Source organism: Typopeltis vanoorti, chromosome 15, assembly GCF_054136105.1.
Source record: "Typopeltis vanoorti isolate ZY-2024b chromosome 15, IOZ_Tvanoo_1.0, whole genome shotgun sequence".
NCBI lineage: Eukaryota > Metazoa > Arthropoda > Arachnida > Uropygi > Thelyphonidae > Typopeltis > Typopeltis vanoorti.
Genome location: NC_143563.1, coordinates 69,598,890 through 69,617,728, shown reverse-complemented (window position 1 = coordinate 69,617,728; position 18,839 = coordinate 69,598,890). Strand labels below are relative to the sequence as shown.

General features: G+C 33.7%; 1 protein-coding gene across 4 annotated transcripts in view; it reads right to left on the bottom strand.

The window, feature by feature from the left end:
• Window positions 1-309: 309 nt before the first annotated feature.
• The window catches only part of LOC150098858 (activin receptor type-2A-like), a 181,969-nt gene continuing 163,439 nt past the window's right edge, over window positions 310-18,839 (bottom strand). For all 4 annotated transcript variants that reach the window (XM_090404565.1, XM_090404562.1, XM_090404563.1 and 1 more), the window contains exons 9-10: window positions 4,797-4,923; window positions 310-802 (exon numbers count right to left, since the gene is read on the bottom strand). In XM_090404565.1, coding sequence (XP_090260691.1) covers window positions 672-802; window positions 4,797-4,923 — 258 coding nt within the window. In that variant the 3' untranslated portion in view covers window positions 310-671. The remainder of the gene's footprint in view (window positions 803-4,796; window positions 4,924-18,839) is intronic.

Sequence of the window (18,839 nt, the reverse complement as noted above, 5' to 3'; positions counted from 1 at the left end):
AAAAAAAAAAAAAAAAAAAAAAAATCACCTGCTGTGCTGCAAGAAAGTTATACATATACAGTAATACTCTGAATGAAATGTACATAAGTCAATCCCTTTAATACAAGGATTATCAGATTAGGAACATTATTGGAACTATGCAGAGATGCAAAACAGTTGCTGCATAAAATCAAACTATATATATAAAAAATAACTATTTAGTTTTTCCTTTGTTCAAAAAAAAATGTGTCTGTGTACTATGAGACCCGTACTTGTTAAAATTTTAACAGCCTGAACCATCTGTTGAGGAGGGAATAGCATTCAAAAATATATCATAAAAAAAGATCACCAATTTATTCTCTCACAAAAACAAAGTATGGCAAATGAACATGTTTAATTAAGAAAATTATTAAAATTTAAAAGTCTCTTGATGGTTTATCAATTACTGGAAACAAATTTTACTTTGGAAGTTTAATTATTACTGGGTTATTTTTCCTCTTTAGTTCAAATAAAGGCACAAATTTTCATGCCTCTGCTATGAAGAAAGAGAAATTTTTCTGTTTGAATTCTCTTTTCTTTGCATTCTCTCTCTCTGCTGTTCAAGTAACCACTTTTCTACAAATTCCTCTGATTGCTCAGACAGAGGTAGTAAACTCCTCAACACTGATGCTGTAAGGTCCTATCAAAACAACTCACACAGGTTTACTTTCTTTAGCAGTTAAAGGTTGGCATGGCTGTTCATTAGGCTCACAAAACAATGAGGATGAAGATGATGTGATATAAGTTGGAACTATACATGAGGTAGCCGAATAATTCCTTGTATCTGCAATAAAGAATAACAACATTTTGTTTTTGTTGAAAAACGATGATGATGATAAAAAATATATTTATATTTACAAATTACCTCAAAAATCTATAAAAAGAATACACAAAATTGTAATACAAGCCGCAAATAAAATTCTTTTTACCAAAATGTTTGTTTATGAATTTTGAACATTCAGGAATCAAATTTGAAATGGTATAATGCTAACATATTCAATACTGAAAACTATATATCAATGACGTGCAACTATCTGGTAGGTATTTTGTGTCAAATCTCTTAAGCTGTACTTTCTTATCACAACAAACATGAAGATAGTATAAAAAGTGAAATTTTGTTGATATGCAATGGGGACTTGTAGTCATTACTGATTTTTCATCTCATCTGAATTTGAATATTAAATCAAGTGGTCACAAAGTAACCTGGCATTTTCTAAACCTAGGAGTAATTCTATTTCCATTGTCTATAAATTGCATGTGTTCTCCATCTAGTTTCTCTCTTTATGATTTTTTCTGGGAGGAGAGAAGGTTTATCGGAAGGAGAAAATATATATTTACATGACAGTTTGTATGAGACTAGATAAAAAATCACCCTAAGGTGGAAAGCTTTAAAAATGTTTCTCATGTCCTAGACAGAATTTTCAAAAGGCACCTGTTTTGACTTTCCCATGGAAGTGCATTCTTAGAAATGTGGAACAGTTATGATTTTGTGTTTCATCCTTGCATATAGCTATATTACATTTTCTCAATATATATATATATATATATATATATATATATATATATATTCTAATTTCAGAATATGTATTGATGAAGTCAATGCATTCAAACAATCCCACAAAGAACAGGAAAGCTCTTCAGGCCAAAGAATAAAAATTAAAAGTCAAATGTCAAATTATGAGCCAGTAAGATTCAGTTATGAGCTGTGGAATACAGCATTCTTTCTTTCAGCTAAACTTTTTTTTTTTTTTTTCTTGAAAATGATTAACTTGAAATTTTGAAACTTCCATGGGGCTATTGTGTACACATAACTGAGATTGAATATTCAGAATAGATTTTAAATTTTCATTTTGTGTTAATTTAATTAACAGTCAAAATCATTTTTTTAATACTTTAAACTTCTCAATTTCTTTATTAAAATTATTTTATAGTGTAAACTAAATATCAAAACTAGTCTGCAAAAAGTTTTCTGATTTAGTCAATTTGTTGATTTCAAAAGAATATTTATATTCATATCGCTAATGACCTGAATAGATCTTGGTAACTTTGAATTCAGACTGTGAATTTATGATACTTCTATCTGAACTAAACTTGCAATGCATTCTCATTACTAGTAACATTATGTATAATAATCTCTTTCAACTAAGAATTGAAACCATTTCTAAACCAAAAGAAAGTGTTTTCTCGTGATAATCAGAAACACGTTCATCAATCCTAAAACTATATAGAGGGATTTGGCAGTTTACCATAAAACTAATGAACAGAGACCTGCACTGTTTCCAATTTTGAAATAACCTCTTAAATTATTTAGGGAAAAAACACCAGAGGATGACCAATGTAATTAGAAGTGCTTTAGAAGATACAAATTCAACAGCTGATCAAATCAGAAATCTAACAAAAACAGTTGCTGATTTGAAACTAGTCATGAAATGTATATCTGAAATAATATCTGCATTTAGAAACAGAAATTGGTGGTAGTGATAATTAATTTAGTAGTAGCACGAAGCCTCACAGGCTTGGTGGTGATGTTATCATGTCTCAGAACAATTGTGTATTTATTGAGGTTTCTTCATCATGTTGATGTGAATGTTGCTGAAAGAATATGAACAGTGCCAAAAGGAAATGATAACCTGTCACAGATTCAAAGGTTACTCGACATATTTGTACAAAACTGTAAAAATATTTTATCCTAAGTGAATGCATAAGGGGGAAGATGCATTTTATCACTTGGTGTGAGACCACTGCCCTACTTACTGGAGGTCTGAAGTGGCTTGAAAAAGAGTTCCATGTTTGGTCTCTAGAGCAAGGTTTCTGGACTAAGTAAAGAAATAAATAAAAATTTCAAAAAATAAAACTGATAAAAATGGGGGAAAAAAATCCTTAGTCCACTCACAATACAAAATATACTATAGGTTTCATGGGCAGGAACAACAAAAATCCAGTAAACCAATTAAATATGAAATTAAAATATTTGTTTTCAATGATATTTGAACCTGCTATATAAAAAACTGAAACTGGAATACATTTTGGGCTTCAACCTTAGGTCTTTATTATGTGAAGGACGATGCAAAAGCCTAACTCTCATTAAACATGGGGTTGCATTCCTGAGAATCACTGTGTATACTGAAAACATGTAAAATGGGAGCTTATAACATTGGTTAATAGAGGTTGCATTCTCAAACACATGAGATTCTGATTTTTCAAGATTAATTTAATCAAAAATGAACCTATTTTTCATGCATATTAAGGTATAATAGTAGTAAATAAAATATTCAGCATGTATAATACTATTAAAGTAGTTCTTTATTTACATGATTAATGCATTATAACCACATCTTCTTTAGCTGGCATGCTGAAGCTGAGGAGTAATAGGAGGTTAAAGAATACTTTTTCAAAATTCTCTGAATTGAAACCAAATTTCCAGTTTTCAACTTCTGGCTAACCTCTCAGTGTGTAATCTCCTTCTGCTATCTCTTCTGCTTTGAAGAGAAATTCGTGAAATTCTTCAGTGGCAACATGATTTTCTGCAGCCTCACCAGTCAATGCTGAGATTGTGGTCGAAACACCCACATCTGGTAGCAAAAGGTGTGGTTGCTTTTCATCTTTTGTCAGATCTTCATACAAATCTTTTGCCTTCTCTCTATGACTGCCCAAGACAAAAGTCTGTTCTGCTGCTTAATCCATATAGCCAGCATCTTTTCTGTTTTCTCAATTGCATGACATTGAGTCTTTACTCTAGTCATGCTGAGATTTGTGGATGATTAAGAACTCTAGCAAACTGTGTCAGCCATTATCACTGTAGAATCACTCAGTCTCATGGCCCTTTGAATGTCAATGTTATGTTCACTTCTATCAAACCGGTTTGCCTCTAAAGAATGGGATTTCCTAAGCCTTTTCCTCATATGGTCTTTATTCATATTCTTCTCTTCTCTCTTAGTTTCCTTTGTTTTTCTTTTGCCAGAAAGTGGACAATGAACCACTGAACACAGCGGATGGAGGGGGGGGGGGAAATAAGGCACAGATGCAAAAGTTTCTACATTTTGGATAAGAAACAGCGATAGTCCACATATCACAATAATGAAATCGCACATATATAAAAACCTGGATAACAAAATTGTGTATAATGTATAATGAGAGTTATCCATATATACATTTTGGAAAGAGATGATACTGATTGCAGTTTCCATCTAATTTTGGAGAAAACTGTCATATCATACAAACTGATTTATGTTGGAATAGCAAAGAAAAAAACAAACAAGAACTCCCACCTGAATGTGTAAATAACAAAAGTTGATCAGTTTTACAGCAGTAAATTCAAAATCCAAAAGTTAACATACATTCCTAACAAAGGGGAGGGGGAATACTGTTCTGACATCAAATATACACCATGATATTATTCATATATAAAGCAAGCATTATTATCCAATTGAAGAATAATTCCATAGTTCACTAATGTTTGAGCTGCTTTCTGAATGCTATGCATTTTTCTTTCTTTTTATGCTTACACTTACAGAAAACATTCAGACAATGATTCAGACAAAGCCATACTAGTTTGATTGTGTCACTCAAAGAGCAAAATAATATTCTCTAATAGTTAATTATATATTTAGAAAAAAAGAAAATTCAGCTTAGCCTCCTAAATAATAATGATAGATAAGACTGTAAATAACATTAAACTTAAGACTGTAAATTTACAGTCTTAAGACTGTAAATAATCATCCAGAAAGCAAACTAAACAGGAATTTGTATCATAACTTTTTTTTGTTATATTAAAGTACCTGAGCCTGTTATAGCATGATTTCGACAGAGAAAGGATATCCTTTCTTGTACACAACTTGCTGATAACCTAGCTTCAGCATCATGGTCCCAGCACTCTTCAACTGTGTCACAGAATGCTGCCATACTCTGTAATATAAATTTTCACAATTAATCTTTACTTTTGAATTTAATATAACATAAAGAAGAAGAAGATATGATTTACTAATATTTTGTTTAACTATTATCGTTGTTTTCATCAAATAAATACTATGCACACACACTTTTTTTCACCTGCCCCAGTACTAAAGATCGGTGTTTACATTGGTCAGATCATATGTTGCAGCATTTTCCATAGTTATATCTTAATTAGTTGTTAGGTCTGTCTTTCCATCACAGAAAAAATTCAACACATTTGTCAAATCATTAGTTTATTTGTTTTGATATTTCTAATTTTTCTTTTTTCTTTTCTGATCTTGTCTTGATCATCTTGAAAACATTATTACTATTCTTTCATAATACTCTACTCTTCTCAATTTGGGGATTTCATATACATATGTCCAACTCTCACAATAGTCTTCCTTCTTCGATAAACAATTAAACCACTAAAATTGAAAAATGGCATGCTATAGATGCTAAACATATTCAAAGTCTGCTAAAGAGATTAAAGTTCACTGTTCCCAATTATTTTAATTTTAGAAAAGGATGATATAGAAAAAAAAGTGAATTTTTCTGTAAAATGGAGAGGCAGTATGATTTGGCATCATCTAATGACATAAAAATGATTAGTGAAGATTTCAATGCCAAGGTTGGAGAGGAAAATATGAAGAAAGGAACAAATGGGAAACAGTCTACATACCCACTCTAGTGATAATGGAGAGAAACTGATAATTTTTCTATAAATAAAAATATGGTTATATCCTCTACATGTTTTCCTCATAAAAACATGAATAAAAGTACATTGATATACCAAGATAGTACAACATTTAATGATCATGTGCTCATAGATAAAAGATTGGCAACAAAGCTCATACAGAGGAACTTGCTGTGATTCAGATCATTCTTTGGTCAAAATTAAGCATGGATGAATCTCAGTCTAAGAAACAAGAAATGAAAGAGAACTAAATTTTAACTTGCAAAAGCATATAGAAGATGAAGTTAAAACCAATTTCCAAAACAAAATCAGAGAATAAATAGATGAAAATATAAATATAGAACAAGATGTAGAAAGAAGTTGGACATGTATTAAAAAATGGATTCTGAATAGTGCAGAAGAAACTATGGGATATGAAAAAAAATTTTTTTTTTTAAATTTTTACAAGAGATTAGTTTGATGACAAATGTGCTCAAGTAATAATGAAAAGAAATTATTATTATTATCCTAAGACCCCTCATGGAGTCAAATGTATGACAAAGGGACCTCCTAGATGAGGTCCCTTTGTCATACACGCAACTCAATCATACCTTGCCTTAAACCCATTCAAATTCTCTGCAGACACCACACTCTCAGGCAATGTATTCCAATCATTCACAACTCTCCATGCAAAAACCTGCCTCTCATGCCCCTACTCAAACCCTTCTTATACAGCTTCCAAGGATGAGTTCTTCTTCCCTGATCTCCCACCATTTCATGAAAAATCTCTTTAATGTTAATCTTATAGCAACCTGTTACCAACTTGCACATCTCTATCATATTATCCCTCTTCCTCCTATCCACTAGACTGTAAATTGCATCTTCTCAACTTTCTTCATATTCAACATTCCAGAGATCAGAAACTACCTTAGTCCATCACCTCTGGGCCCTTCCCAATGCAGAAATGATGAAATAAAGAAAAAAAGTAACAAAGCATACAAAGAATTTCCTGCAAGACCAACTAGGATTAAAGAAGTAAAATACAAAGAACTGAGACAAGAGGCAGATAAAATCTGCCAAAGTAAGAAAAACTAACCTTTAATGAAATGTTATGCACAACATCATCGCAGAACTACCATCAAGGCAAAAACTTAGCGATATAATACATTCATTCAGGAACAACAAATCTCAAGGAATAAATAAAAATAGAGTTGCTAAAAGCAGGTGGAAAGAAAATAGAAGACAAAATATATGAATTTATTTTAACCATAGGGAACGAAGAGCAAGTGTCAAAAGGAGAAAAAGTCTGATCTGCTCAATATACAAGAGGTGTTCAAAAAAAGACCAAAATTTTTAAATAGTGAGCCAACCAGCACATAGACCGCTGCAGGTACTGAGTGCACCTAGCAGCAGGTTTTGACAACAAACTGTCATTTCTCCCATTCTGCTATGAGCATTAGTCATTAAGTTACATGTGCTGAAGTGAGTATATGCACAAGCTGTTCGTCAGATTAGTGATAAAGTGACAATGAAAGAACTTGAAGAACAACGTGTGTGTGTGTCTGTGTGAAATTTTGCTGCAAACTTGGTAAAAATTTTACAGAGACATTTCAGTTGCTTAACCATACAGGGAGGACTGTATGAGCTGAACACAGTGCTATGAGTGATTTAAGAGTCGAAAGATCAGTCAGTCAAAGATCCAGGTGATGCAGGTTGTGTTTTTTGATTGGAAAGGCATTATCCATTATGAATTTGTACTAGGTGTACTACAGATGGAAAACAAAGTGTTGTATCAGGAAGAGGCCTGAATTGTGGGAAAACCAGACTTGGATGCTGCATCACAACAATGAGGTGGCTCATGTGTTGCTCCTCATCCACAGTTATATGACAAAACATCAGACATCATTGGGCCTCAACCACCTTATTTAGCCCTAGCAGACTTTTTCCTGTTTTCCAAACTTAAAACCACTTTGAAAGGACTTTGTTTACAAACTACAGAGGTGATTCAGGAAAATATGATAAGAAAACTGCATGCCATCACAGAAAGTGTGTTCCATGCTTAATTTGTAGAAATTACAGAGGTATTTCTCTCTTATGTACAGCATACAAAATATTTACTTTTATTTTGAAGACCAGATTAAACCTATGTAGAAGATACTTGGTGTCCATCAAGTAGGTTTCAGGAAAGATAAATTGAAAATTGATCAGATACTTAGTTAAACAATCGTCATTTTGTTGATTTCCAACAAGCATATGACAGCATTAATAGAGAAAAATTATATGAGATTATGATACACTTTGGAAAACCAAATAAGGTAGAAAGACTCACAAGATTAATGATGAAAAACTGGAGGACAGGTTAAAATACTAAATGATCAAACAGATCCTTTTCCAATAACTCAAGAATGAAAACAAGGAGATGGTCTAGCTCCAATACTTTATAACTTAGCTCTGGTATATATTAAATAATCATTACCATGAAGTAGATACTAAAGACACCGATGAACAAATCAGTGCAGAGCGTAGCATATGCAGATGACATTAACATCATGTCAAGAATGAAAGAGAATGCAGAAGCATATTTAGAATTAGAAAAATATGAGATAAGGTTAAAAATTAATCAATAGAAAACTAAAATAATAATTACTACCAGACAAAATCAGTTAACTGATACAAGTGTGAATATTAACCTTGAACAGAAAAAGTGGAACAATTCAAATATTTTAGAAGTAATGATCACAAGTCGGGGTGTTTAAGGGTCAAAGCTGTATAACTAAGAGGAGACCTCCACATAGCCTTTAAAGGAATGCAGAGAACCGACCAGGGCTTCTGACTAATGTCCATTTCTCACCACCTCGTGGTGCACCCTGATGGGTATCTACTTGGATACTGAACAAACGAGGATGGGCTGGCAATTTGGGATTTAGCCGACCAAATTTTATTCTTATTGGTTAAACCAAAATAAAAAAATAAAAAATGATGGAACAACATGAAAAATTTCATGCCGGCTGGGGCGTAGCCCGGTTAAACAAGGGCCCCGTTGTTTTCGCCAGGAAACCAGGGTGAACAGCGAAAAGTCAGCTACTGGAACAAATCCTAAATCACACCCCAACTCAACATCTCCAGAATTAAAGATTGGTACTATCAACATAAGAAGCCTGAATGGCAAAGAAATGGAACTAGCTGAAGAATTAGATAAGTACCAGATCGACATAATAGAGGCGACTGAAACAAAAAAGACAAAAACTGGTGAGATCTTTCTGCACAATAAATGCAAACTGTTATATTCAGGCAATGACAATCAAGGAAAAGAAGGAATAGCCATAGTATTCAACACAAAATACGAGGCTAATCTTCTTGAATGGCAGGCAGTCTCAAGTAGAGTGATGCGGGCAAATATCAGAATGAGGAATTGGACAATGAGACTTATTTGTGCCTATGGTCTCACAGAAGGTTCTACTAAGGTAGAAGTGGAGGAATTTTTTGAGGCTTTAGAAAAAGCAACTGACACAATGAAAAAGGAAAAGTTGGTCTTTGTTGGGGATCTAAATAGCAGAGTAGGAAATGATTGTCAGACATACAAAAATATTTTGGGAAAATTTCGAGAAAAGAGCAAAGCTAATAATAATGGCAAATATTTGTTGGATTTCTGCTCAGGACATGGACTGGTTATTACTAACACCATGTTCCAACATAAAAATGTACACAAATTCAGATGGAGAGAAGAGGCAAGGAATAAGAAAAGTCTCACTGACTATGTTATTGTTCATAGTGATGTTTTCTCCCTGGTGCAGGACACCAGAGTGTACAGACGATTTGAAATTGGAAGTGATCACTATTTAGTCTTGAGTAGGATAAAATTGAATTTCATATTGAAAAGAATAACATGTAAGAAAGTTTTAAAGCGAATAAAAGTTGAGCAGCTCTCAGATATGAACTGTAGAATAAAATACACAAAGATTATTGAAGAAAAAATGAAAGAGTTTGAGAACAGGAGCCAAACCTTGGAGATTCAGTGGCAAACCTTGAAGAAAGCCCTGATTGATTCAGCTAGAGAGGAATGTGGTAACGTTGTCTGCAAGGATAGAAAAATTAGAACTCCATGGTGGACACAGGAAGTTAAAGAGGCAGTGAAGGAAAAGAAGAAAGCATATCAAAAGTTCCTGGCAAATAAGTCAGCTTGTGCTCTTAGAGAATACAGAGACAAATGCAAGAATGCTAAACACATTGTAAAACTAGCTAAACAAAAGTCATGAGAGGACTTTGGCAAGAATATAGAAAATAAATATCAAGAAGGTGGTAAGATATTCTGGAGGTTGTTGAAGAAGCTTAGGAATGGAGGAAAGAGTGCTGTAAAAGGAGTTAGAGATGATAAAGGTGACATGAAAACAGGAGAAAAAGAAATCCTTGAAGTATGGAGTAATTACTTTGAAAAACTGCTAAATGAAACAAGCAGTGATTACAGCACAGTAGTAAAAAACACTGACCAGGCATGCAGTCAGGAATACATATCCATACTTGAAGTAGAAAAAAGCCATCAAAGGCTTGAAATGTGGAAAGGCAACAGGAGTAGATGATATCTGACAAGAAATGCTGAAGTATGGTGGTATAAGTGTCTTACAGTAGCTGCACTGCATAGTTCAGAAAGCCTGGATAGAGGGATGAATTTCCGATGATTGTAGTAGAGCTCTACCCATATATAAAAAGGGAAATAAAACTGAATGTGAGAATTACTGAGGTATTTCCCTACTGAGTGTTCCTGGCAAGATCTAGCAAGTATACTTGAGAAACGGTTGAGAAGCATTGTGGAAGAAAAGCTTTTTGAAGGACAAGCTGGATTCAGGATAAAATAGAGGCTGTCGGGATCAGATCTTCTATTTATGACAAATAGTCGAGAAAGCATGGGAATATAACAAAGATCTGTATTTAAGTTTTGTCGATTTGGAAAAGGCATATGACAAGGTACCAAGAGAGAAGCTATTCAATATGCTGCAGTTATATGGTGTCAATGGGGCATTATATCAAGCAATACTTAGTCTTTATTTGAGTTGTGAGTCAGCAGTTAGAATTGAAGGAAGTACAGGAAGATGGTTTAATGTTAAATCTGGTGAGAGACAAGGATGTATATTATCACCTCTGCTATTTATTATCTATAGGGATCACATTATGAAGGAAAGCAGAATTAAACATGATATCAGAATTGGAGATGTTAATGTCAGCCCTTTGCTTTATGCAGACAATGTTATACTTCTAAATAAATCCACTACAAGTTTGCAAGATTCCCTGACTAAATTGAATAACTGTTGTAATAGATATGGTATGAAGGTCAGCAATAAAAAGACAAAGATGATGAAAATATGCAGAATCATTGAAAATGTCAACTGTGTTGTGAATGGAGAACCTGTGGAACAAGTAAAATATTTCAGCTACTTAGGCACGATTTTTAGTGAAGATGGTAAATTAAATATAGAAATAGACAACGGAATCAGTAAAGCTGGTATGGTGGGTAGTCAACTGAATAAATTCATATGGAATAAGAGAAAAATTAATCGGAACACTAAATTAGCTGTATACAAGACAGTGTTGAAACCAGTTTTAACTTATGGATCTGAGAGCTGGGTCAGAAGTAAAACACTTGACCAAAGACTAGAGACCGTAGGTATGAGAGTCCTGAGAAAGATTAGAGGCATGAACAGATGGCATCAATGGCAATATCATATTAAAAACGAGGATATTAGGAAAGAACTTGACATTGTCAGCATCCAGGAATGTGTTAGCAGCACTAATCTCAAGTGGTATGGTCACTTAAACAGAACGGGCGAGGAAAGATTAGCAAAACAAGTGTTCTCTGCCAGGTTAGCAGCAAAACGACCCAGAGGAAGACCAAGATATAGGTGGATTGATATGGTACAAAGTGCCTTAGACGATAGAAATATAAGATCAGATAATGTTGGAGTCGTGACATGTAACAGACTGATTTTGAGGAAAATTGTAGATAGTAAGTTAGTAATGATGTAAGTTTTTTCATGTAGTACTATCATATCCTGTACACTCCCTTGAGGGTACATGGCAGGAATTTGATGATGATCACAAACCAACCAAATGAAATGGAAGAGGTTCAGAATCGAATAAAGAAGGGTTTTTCATGTATATTCAACTTAAAATATATCCACTGAAATACAAATATATGAAAGTACAAATATATAAGTTGATAATTCATCCAAGTGTTACCTACAGTTGTGAAACTGGATATATATGTGGTGAGAAGAGATAATTTGATTTCAGCTTTTGAAAGTAAAATCCTTAGAATAATATCTGGCCCAGTGAATGTTAATGGTCTCAGGAGGATCAAATATGCATGAATTATAATCCCACTGAACAAGGGAAAAGATTGATTTATCCAACTATTGACCTATCAGTATCTCTGGAGTGGTGGTGAAGATTTTAGAAAGTTGGTTAGGGCTCACATACAGAAATGAGTTGACAAAATTAGGCCATGTTTGAGCAGCTTGCTTACATTCTATAATAACGTTACCTTTGAGGTAGACAAGGGGAAATGGATACATCATTAAAGACTGTTGCATATATTAAAAATTATGAGATTGGATTATAAATTGCTGGCATGGATAAGAGGATGGCTGACTGACAGATATCAAAAAGTGGTATATGGGGGAAGTGAGTCTGTAAGATTTAAGGCAATTAGTGGTGCACCACAAGGATCAGTCCTTGGTTCACTGTTATTCAATCTGTACATTAATGATATTGGGAAGGATTTGACAGGCAACATACATGCAAAGATAGGTAAGGTAATTAAGGAATGCTGCTGATATGCAGTACTTGCAGAATGATTTGAATAGGTTGGAATTGTGGGCATGTGAAAATGTCTGTCAGTTCAATGTTAGTAAATATAGTCTTGCACTTTGATGTGATTAGATATCCAATGTTGTGTTATGTATTGGCGGAATTATGCTAGAAGAAACTGATCTGACTGGGGATCTTGAAGTTTTAGTAGACAAAGTTGAAATTCAAGGGCCATCTAGCAAAGATTGCAAATAAAATTCAGAGAATAACTGCAATGCTAAAATGAACTATGATATGTAAAGATAAGGAAGTAATTTTGCCTCTTTAAAGAGGCTTTGATAAGATCTCACTTTGACTATTGCATGCTGGTTATTCTGATACAGTGGATGCACGCACTCACACACAGAGAGAGTTATAAATGATATCAGGATTGTGGAATATTGATTATAAAGACAGATTGAAAATTTGTAGCCTGTAGACAATGGAAACAGGAGAAAGAGGAGTGATATGATTGAGGCTTACAAACTTCTGAAAGGTTCATACAGGATTTCAGAAGATGGAATTTTTCGTTTTATGGAGAATGGGGAAAGAATGAGCAGGGATCCTTGGAAGTCTGAGTGGAATGGATTGTCATTGGATGTTGTATGTGTAAGTAGTGTAAATAAATTCAAGAACAGGTATGAGAGTTGCTGCAGATAATACGACCTCCCTCGATAAATCCTCAACTCCCTGGAGATCTTTCTTAATAATAATAATCATTTGTGATTATTATAATTATAATATAATTATAATTATTACTATAATATAATTATTATAATAATGATTATAATAATAATCATTTCAGTTAACTACTAATTTACACTAATTAACATTAACACTAATGTAACATCAGTTGTTTCCTTTGTTTCCAATTATTGTTTGCACTTGTACTTTTTTTTTAGATTGTCATTTTCCATGCTTTATGTATGGTTGCTTCCAATCCTTTTTTGTTGTCGTCAATGCACAATTTTCTACCACTTCCATTTGTTTTTCTTGAACTTCAGAGATTCAATATAATTTTTTGAATTCATAAATTGTTTACTTAGTTATGATACATCCACTAAAGATACAGTGAAGCTAGTGAATATGTTTCAGACAAAATCAGAAACCAGATTTGAATACTAATAATTGCAGTTTGGTGAACATAGTGAAAGGGATGAACCTATAGCTGTTTGGCATGCTAATTTAACACTTTATTTAATTCTTTATATTTTTCAAGTATTAAGTATAATTTAGGTTCTGTTTATTTTTACATATATATTTTTTTTCACAAAGATCACAAACTTTTTATTTTTACATATTCTTTCATTAAACAACAAAGCAACAATTTTCATAATGTTACTGAAGTCGTTGTTTGGGGGACCTAGGTCTTAACTGTTTGCTTATTGAGACTTTTTTTTTTTTTTTTGGCCCTAACTAATTATGGTAAGCAGGTCCAATGTATGCAGGTTTACCAGGATCATTCATACCAGGATTAAAACAAATGAAAAACAATAAAGCTGCTGAAGAGGATGGTTTAATGTTGGAAGTTTATTTTTCACTTGGTTAGACTATAATAAATTTAGTTTACTCCTTCATCCAAGTGTATGCAAACAAATTTTTAACCTGAAGCATCTTCAGGACTGAGGCAACTAGTAGTAAAGGTGGACCACGCTCTCATCACTCCTTGTCTCAGTATCTCAAATAATGCAAAGCACATCTCCTTGCAGACATGTATAATGCTATACAATAAGGGAAGGGCCACTTACACTTGGATAAAGGATCAAACTAAATTTATTATAGTCTAACCAAGTGGAAAATAAACTTCCAACATCTTTCTCTAAATCCAGAGTAATTTAATAATAAGGTGGTACACCTTTTGGCAACTCGTATAAGTAAATATGACCTCACCATTACTTCTGCCTTAGTATCACCAATTCTGGGTCTTGCTCCCACTGACGAGACCTCAATAAAGGTTGAAACTGGTCTGGGTTTTTGAAAGTTTATTTTTCACTTGGTTAGACTATAATAAATTTAGTTTAATCCCTTATCCAAGTGTGAGAAAACAAAGTTTGCGCCTGAAAGTATCTTCAGGACTGGGATAAGGTGGTACAACACCAGGCAACTTGTTGCAAAGGTGAAGCAAGCTAACATCACTCCTATCTCAGTATCTCCCTTAATGCAAAACACATTTCCTTGTGGATATGTATAATGTTAAGGACCACTACCCAGACTAATTTATACCTTTATTGAGGTCTCTTCAGTGGGAGCCAGCCCCAAGTGGAGATACCAGGCAGACACATTAACAAGGTCATCTCTACCTATAGGAGTTGCCAAACGGTGTGCCACCTTTTTTTATTAAATTACTCTGGATTTAGAGAAAGATGTTGAAAGTTTATTTTTCACTTGGTTAGAATATAATAAATTTAGTTTAATCCTTTATCCAAGTGTGAGCAAACAAAGTTTGCACCTGAAAGTATCTTCAGGACTGAGGTAAGGTGGTACAACACCGGGCAACTCGTTGTAACCGTTTGGCAACTTCTATAGGTAGAGATGACCTTGTTAATGCTTCTGCCTGGTATCTCCACTTGGGCCTGGCTCCCACTGAAGAGACCTCAATAAAGGTCGAAACTAGTCTGGGTAGTGGCCCTTCCCTTAATGCATAACATTATACATATCTGCAAGGAGATGTGTTTTGCATTATGGGAGATACTGAGATAGGGGTGATGTTAGTGTGCTTCACCTTTGCAACGAGTTACCCGGTGTTGTACCACCTTACCCCAGTCCTGAAGATACTTTCAGGTGCACACTTTGTTTGCTCACACTTGGATAAAGGATTAAACTAAATTTATCACTGGTCTGGGTAGTGGCCCTTCCCTTAATGCATAGCATTATACATGTTCGCAAGGATATGTGCTTTGCATTATGGGAGATACTGAGACAAGGAGTGATGAGATCTTGGTCCACCTTTACTACGAGTTGTCTCAGTCTTGAAGATACTTCAGGCACAAACTTTGTTTGCATACACTTGGATAAAGGATTAAACTAAATTTATTATAGGATGGCTTAATAACAGAGATGCTTAAAGAAGGTGGGGATATTCTAAAACAAGATTGAAAATCCTCTTCAATAAATGCATCAAAAAAGGAGAAACACCACAAATATGGAATATGCAAACATTATTTTACTGTATAAAAAAATGAAAACTACGGACCTATTAATTATCTTATATTTATAAGCTTTTCGCTAGAATTATAACCAACAGATCAGAAACAAGACTTAATTCAATATTATCTTCTGAACAAACTGATTTCAGAAAGAACTTCAGTACAATATCATATTCAATGAAATAACCGAAAAATTTCACATAAAACAAGGAAAAAGGCAAGGAGACACCATTTCACATTAACACTGGAACATATGAGCAATTTAGGAAAATGCAATGCATACATACAACCAACCCCTTTACGTGGTCTTCATAGATTTTAAAAAGGCTTTTGAATGCATAAAAACATCAATAATAGAAGCCCTTAGTGATTATGGCATTGAAAAAAAAATAATAATAATAATTTATTGACATAATAATATATATTTATGAAAATGTTACAGCAAATATCATTCTCAACGAAATAAGCAAAAAATTTCACATAAATCAAGGAATAAGGCAAGGAGACACCATTTCTCCCAAACTCTTCACATGAACACTGGAACAATTTATGAACGATGAGCAATTTAGAATGGTCTAAATAAAGGCACCAGTATTAATGGAATTAAATCAAACAACCTAAGATTTGCTGATGATATTCTAATTATTGCAAACAATATGAAGGATTTATAAGAAATAATAGAAGATCTAACAATTAAATCACTAGAAATGGAATTAGACATTAATTCTGCGAAAACCAAAATAATGACAACCGAACTGGATATGATGTCTTTCATTGTATTATCGCATTATTAAGGTAAACAATCAAGAAGCTGAAATAGTAGATGAGATACTTAGGAAAATTGTTAACAATGAGGAGTCATGGAAGAAGCGAAAAGAAGAATAGGAATGATATGGTCAGCTTTTGGAAAATTGAAGAGATTTTTAAACAGCAAAATAAAACTTGAGAACAGAGCAAGACTGTTCAACCAATGTATATTGAGTGTTATGACACACAGAACAGAAACCTGACCAATCAAAAAGGAAATAATAGATAAAATGCAAAAAACAGAAAGAAGAATGGAAAGATGTCTGAAAGATAAATCAAAAACGAAGAAATAAGAGCAAAAATAAAATTTCTAGATACTGGAGAAAACATACTTCGCAAGAAATGGAAATGGGCAGGACACATCGCAAGACTCAAGGACAATAGATGGACAAAAGTCTTATGGCAGTAGCAGCCCTATGAAGATAAAAGATCTGTGGGAAGACCTGAAAGAAGATGGTCAGATGACATAAGGAAAACAATTGGAATTCTTTGGCTCCAATAAGCTCAGAATAGAAACAGATGAAGAGAATTGGGAGACATCTAAAGCCAGAAGTGATTATAAAAAAGGTTAAAAGAAAGAAACTCCAATGTACACAGGTTTACCAGGATCATTCTGTAGTTTGATTGTCTTATCAACTGTTTCATTCCAAACCAAACTTTCAAATCCACAAATTAGAATCAATTTGAGCACTATCTTGTATACAACTAGTTTAGTGTGTTGACAAAGTTCTCTTTTACTCAATATAAATTTCTTCAATCTATTCCCCACAATACCAGCTGTGCTTAATCGGTTGTCTATTTCAATACTGAAGTAACTACATTCATTGTGCCTTAGCTGAAATGCTTTACTTGTTCTATAGGTTCTTGATAATACAGCTGATGTTATCAACTTTCCTACCTATTTTCACAGTATGTCATTTTATTGTTCATTTTTATACCAATCTGCAGACTTGTAATGCATTTATTTACCAAGATATAATCATAAAGTAAAGAGCTAAGATTAATATCTCCAATTTTTATATCCCTTCATAATGTGACCCACAGAGTTGATGAATAAAAGATGAGGCAGAGTGCACTTAATTCTACATGAAGCTATATTTCATGTAGAATTAAGTGCACTTAAGTGAATATTTTCTACAACTGTCCTATCAATGCTTCATTTAATGATTCAAAATAATGACTCCAGACATTCAGAATATCTTCACATCTTCAGTTTTTATGTTACCTTCTATTATTTCTAATTCCTTTTAACTCCCATTTTAAGCATTTTCATTAGCCTCCCAAAGATTTTTCATCTTTTGATATTTTTCTTGTACATTGTTACCAGTCATCCTACAGCTTTATTTTAACTACTTTTACACACAGCTTAGCTTTCTTATAATTTTTCTTTGTGTTCCCTCAGGAACCATGCTGACTTACTTGCCAAGAACTTTCAGTACCCTTCTTCTTTACTAGGTATACCGCTTTAACTTCCAGAGTCAACCATGAAGTTTAGAGTTTTCTATCCTTTCAAGCAACTTCAACATTTGATTCTTGGTTCTGTTTTCAAAATGTTAATTTTCCATCAAATAATATTTATATATTTTAAAACTTATAGTTTTCGCTTTTCGTTATGACATTTTTTATCAAGTAAATGGTGATCATTTCCTATTTCAAATTCAGTGTATAATTTTGAGTCGAGAACCAGGGTAAAGACATCACTATCAATAATAGTATAGTTATTGTTATATAGCTCATTCACTAATTTTCCTGAAAATAACTTGTAAAGGTGAATCTAATGATCTCACTTATAAAAGATATATTAGATCTTTGCCTGAATTCTGATTTAAACTACTTAGTCTAGACATAAATACTGTTACAACTTGAACAGCATAAACCTTTACTCTGCAAATCATTAACAGCTTTCAGCACATACAAACCACGTGTATAATGTGCATACAGCAGCACTCAATGTTTGAAATGTCCCCCTTATCCCTTCATGCATGCCCAAAGTCTATGAGGCCACATACTGATGGTGACATGCACAACATCCAGCAAAAAAGCTGCCAGTGCTTGCTCCAAATCCACCTTCAGGCTGGCAATGCGGTGTCATTTCTTGCAGGCTACTCTCTCAAGCTCTGACTACAATTTGAAATCCAATGGATTCAGATCAGGACTTCCAGATGACTAATCATATAGTGATATGTGGTTGGACACATTTGCTTCCAACCACTGTTTTGTGGTTCTTGCCTTGTGTGTATGGGTTGGGTTCTGTTGGAAGGTCTACTGCCCACTGTGAAACAAGGTTGTTCAGGGTCTGTATCACAGGTTTCTGCAGTATCTTGATATGCTCTGGTAGAGGATTGATGTCCTCCTGATACATCACCCCTATACACAAAAACACACCAACTCATCACTGATGGGGGGTGACCTCTCTGAAT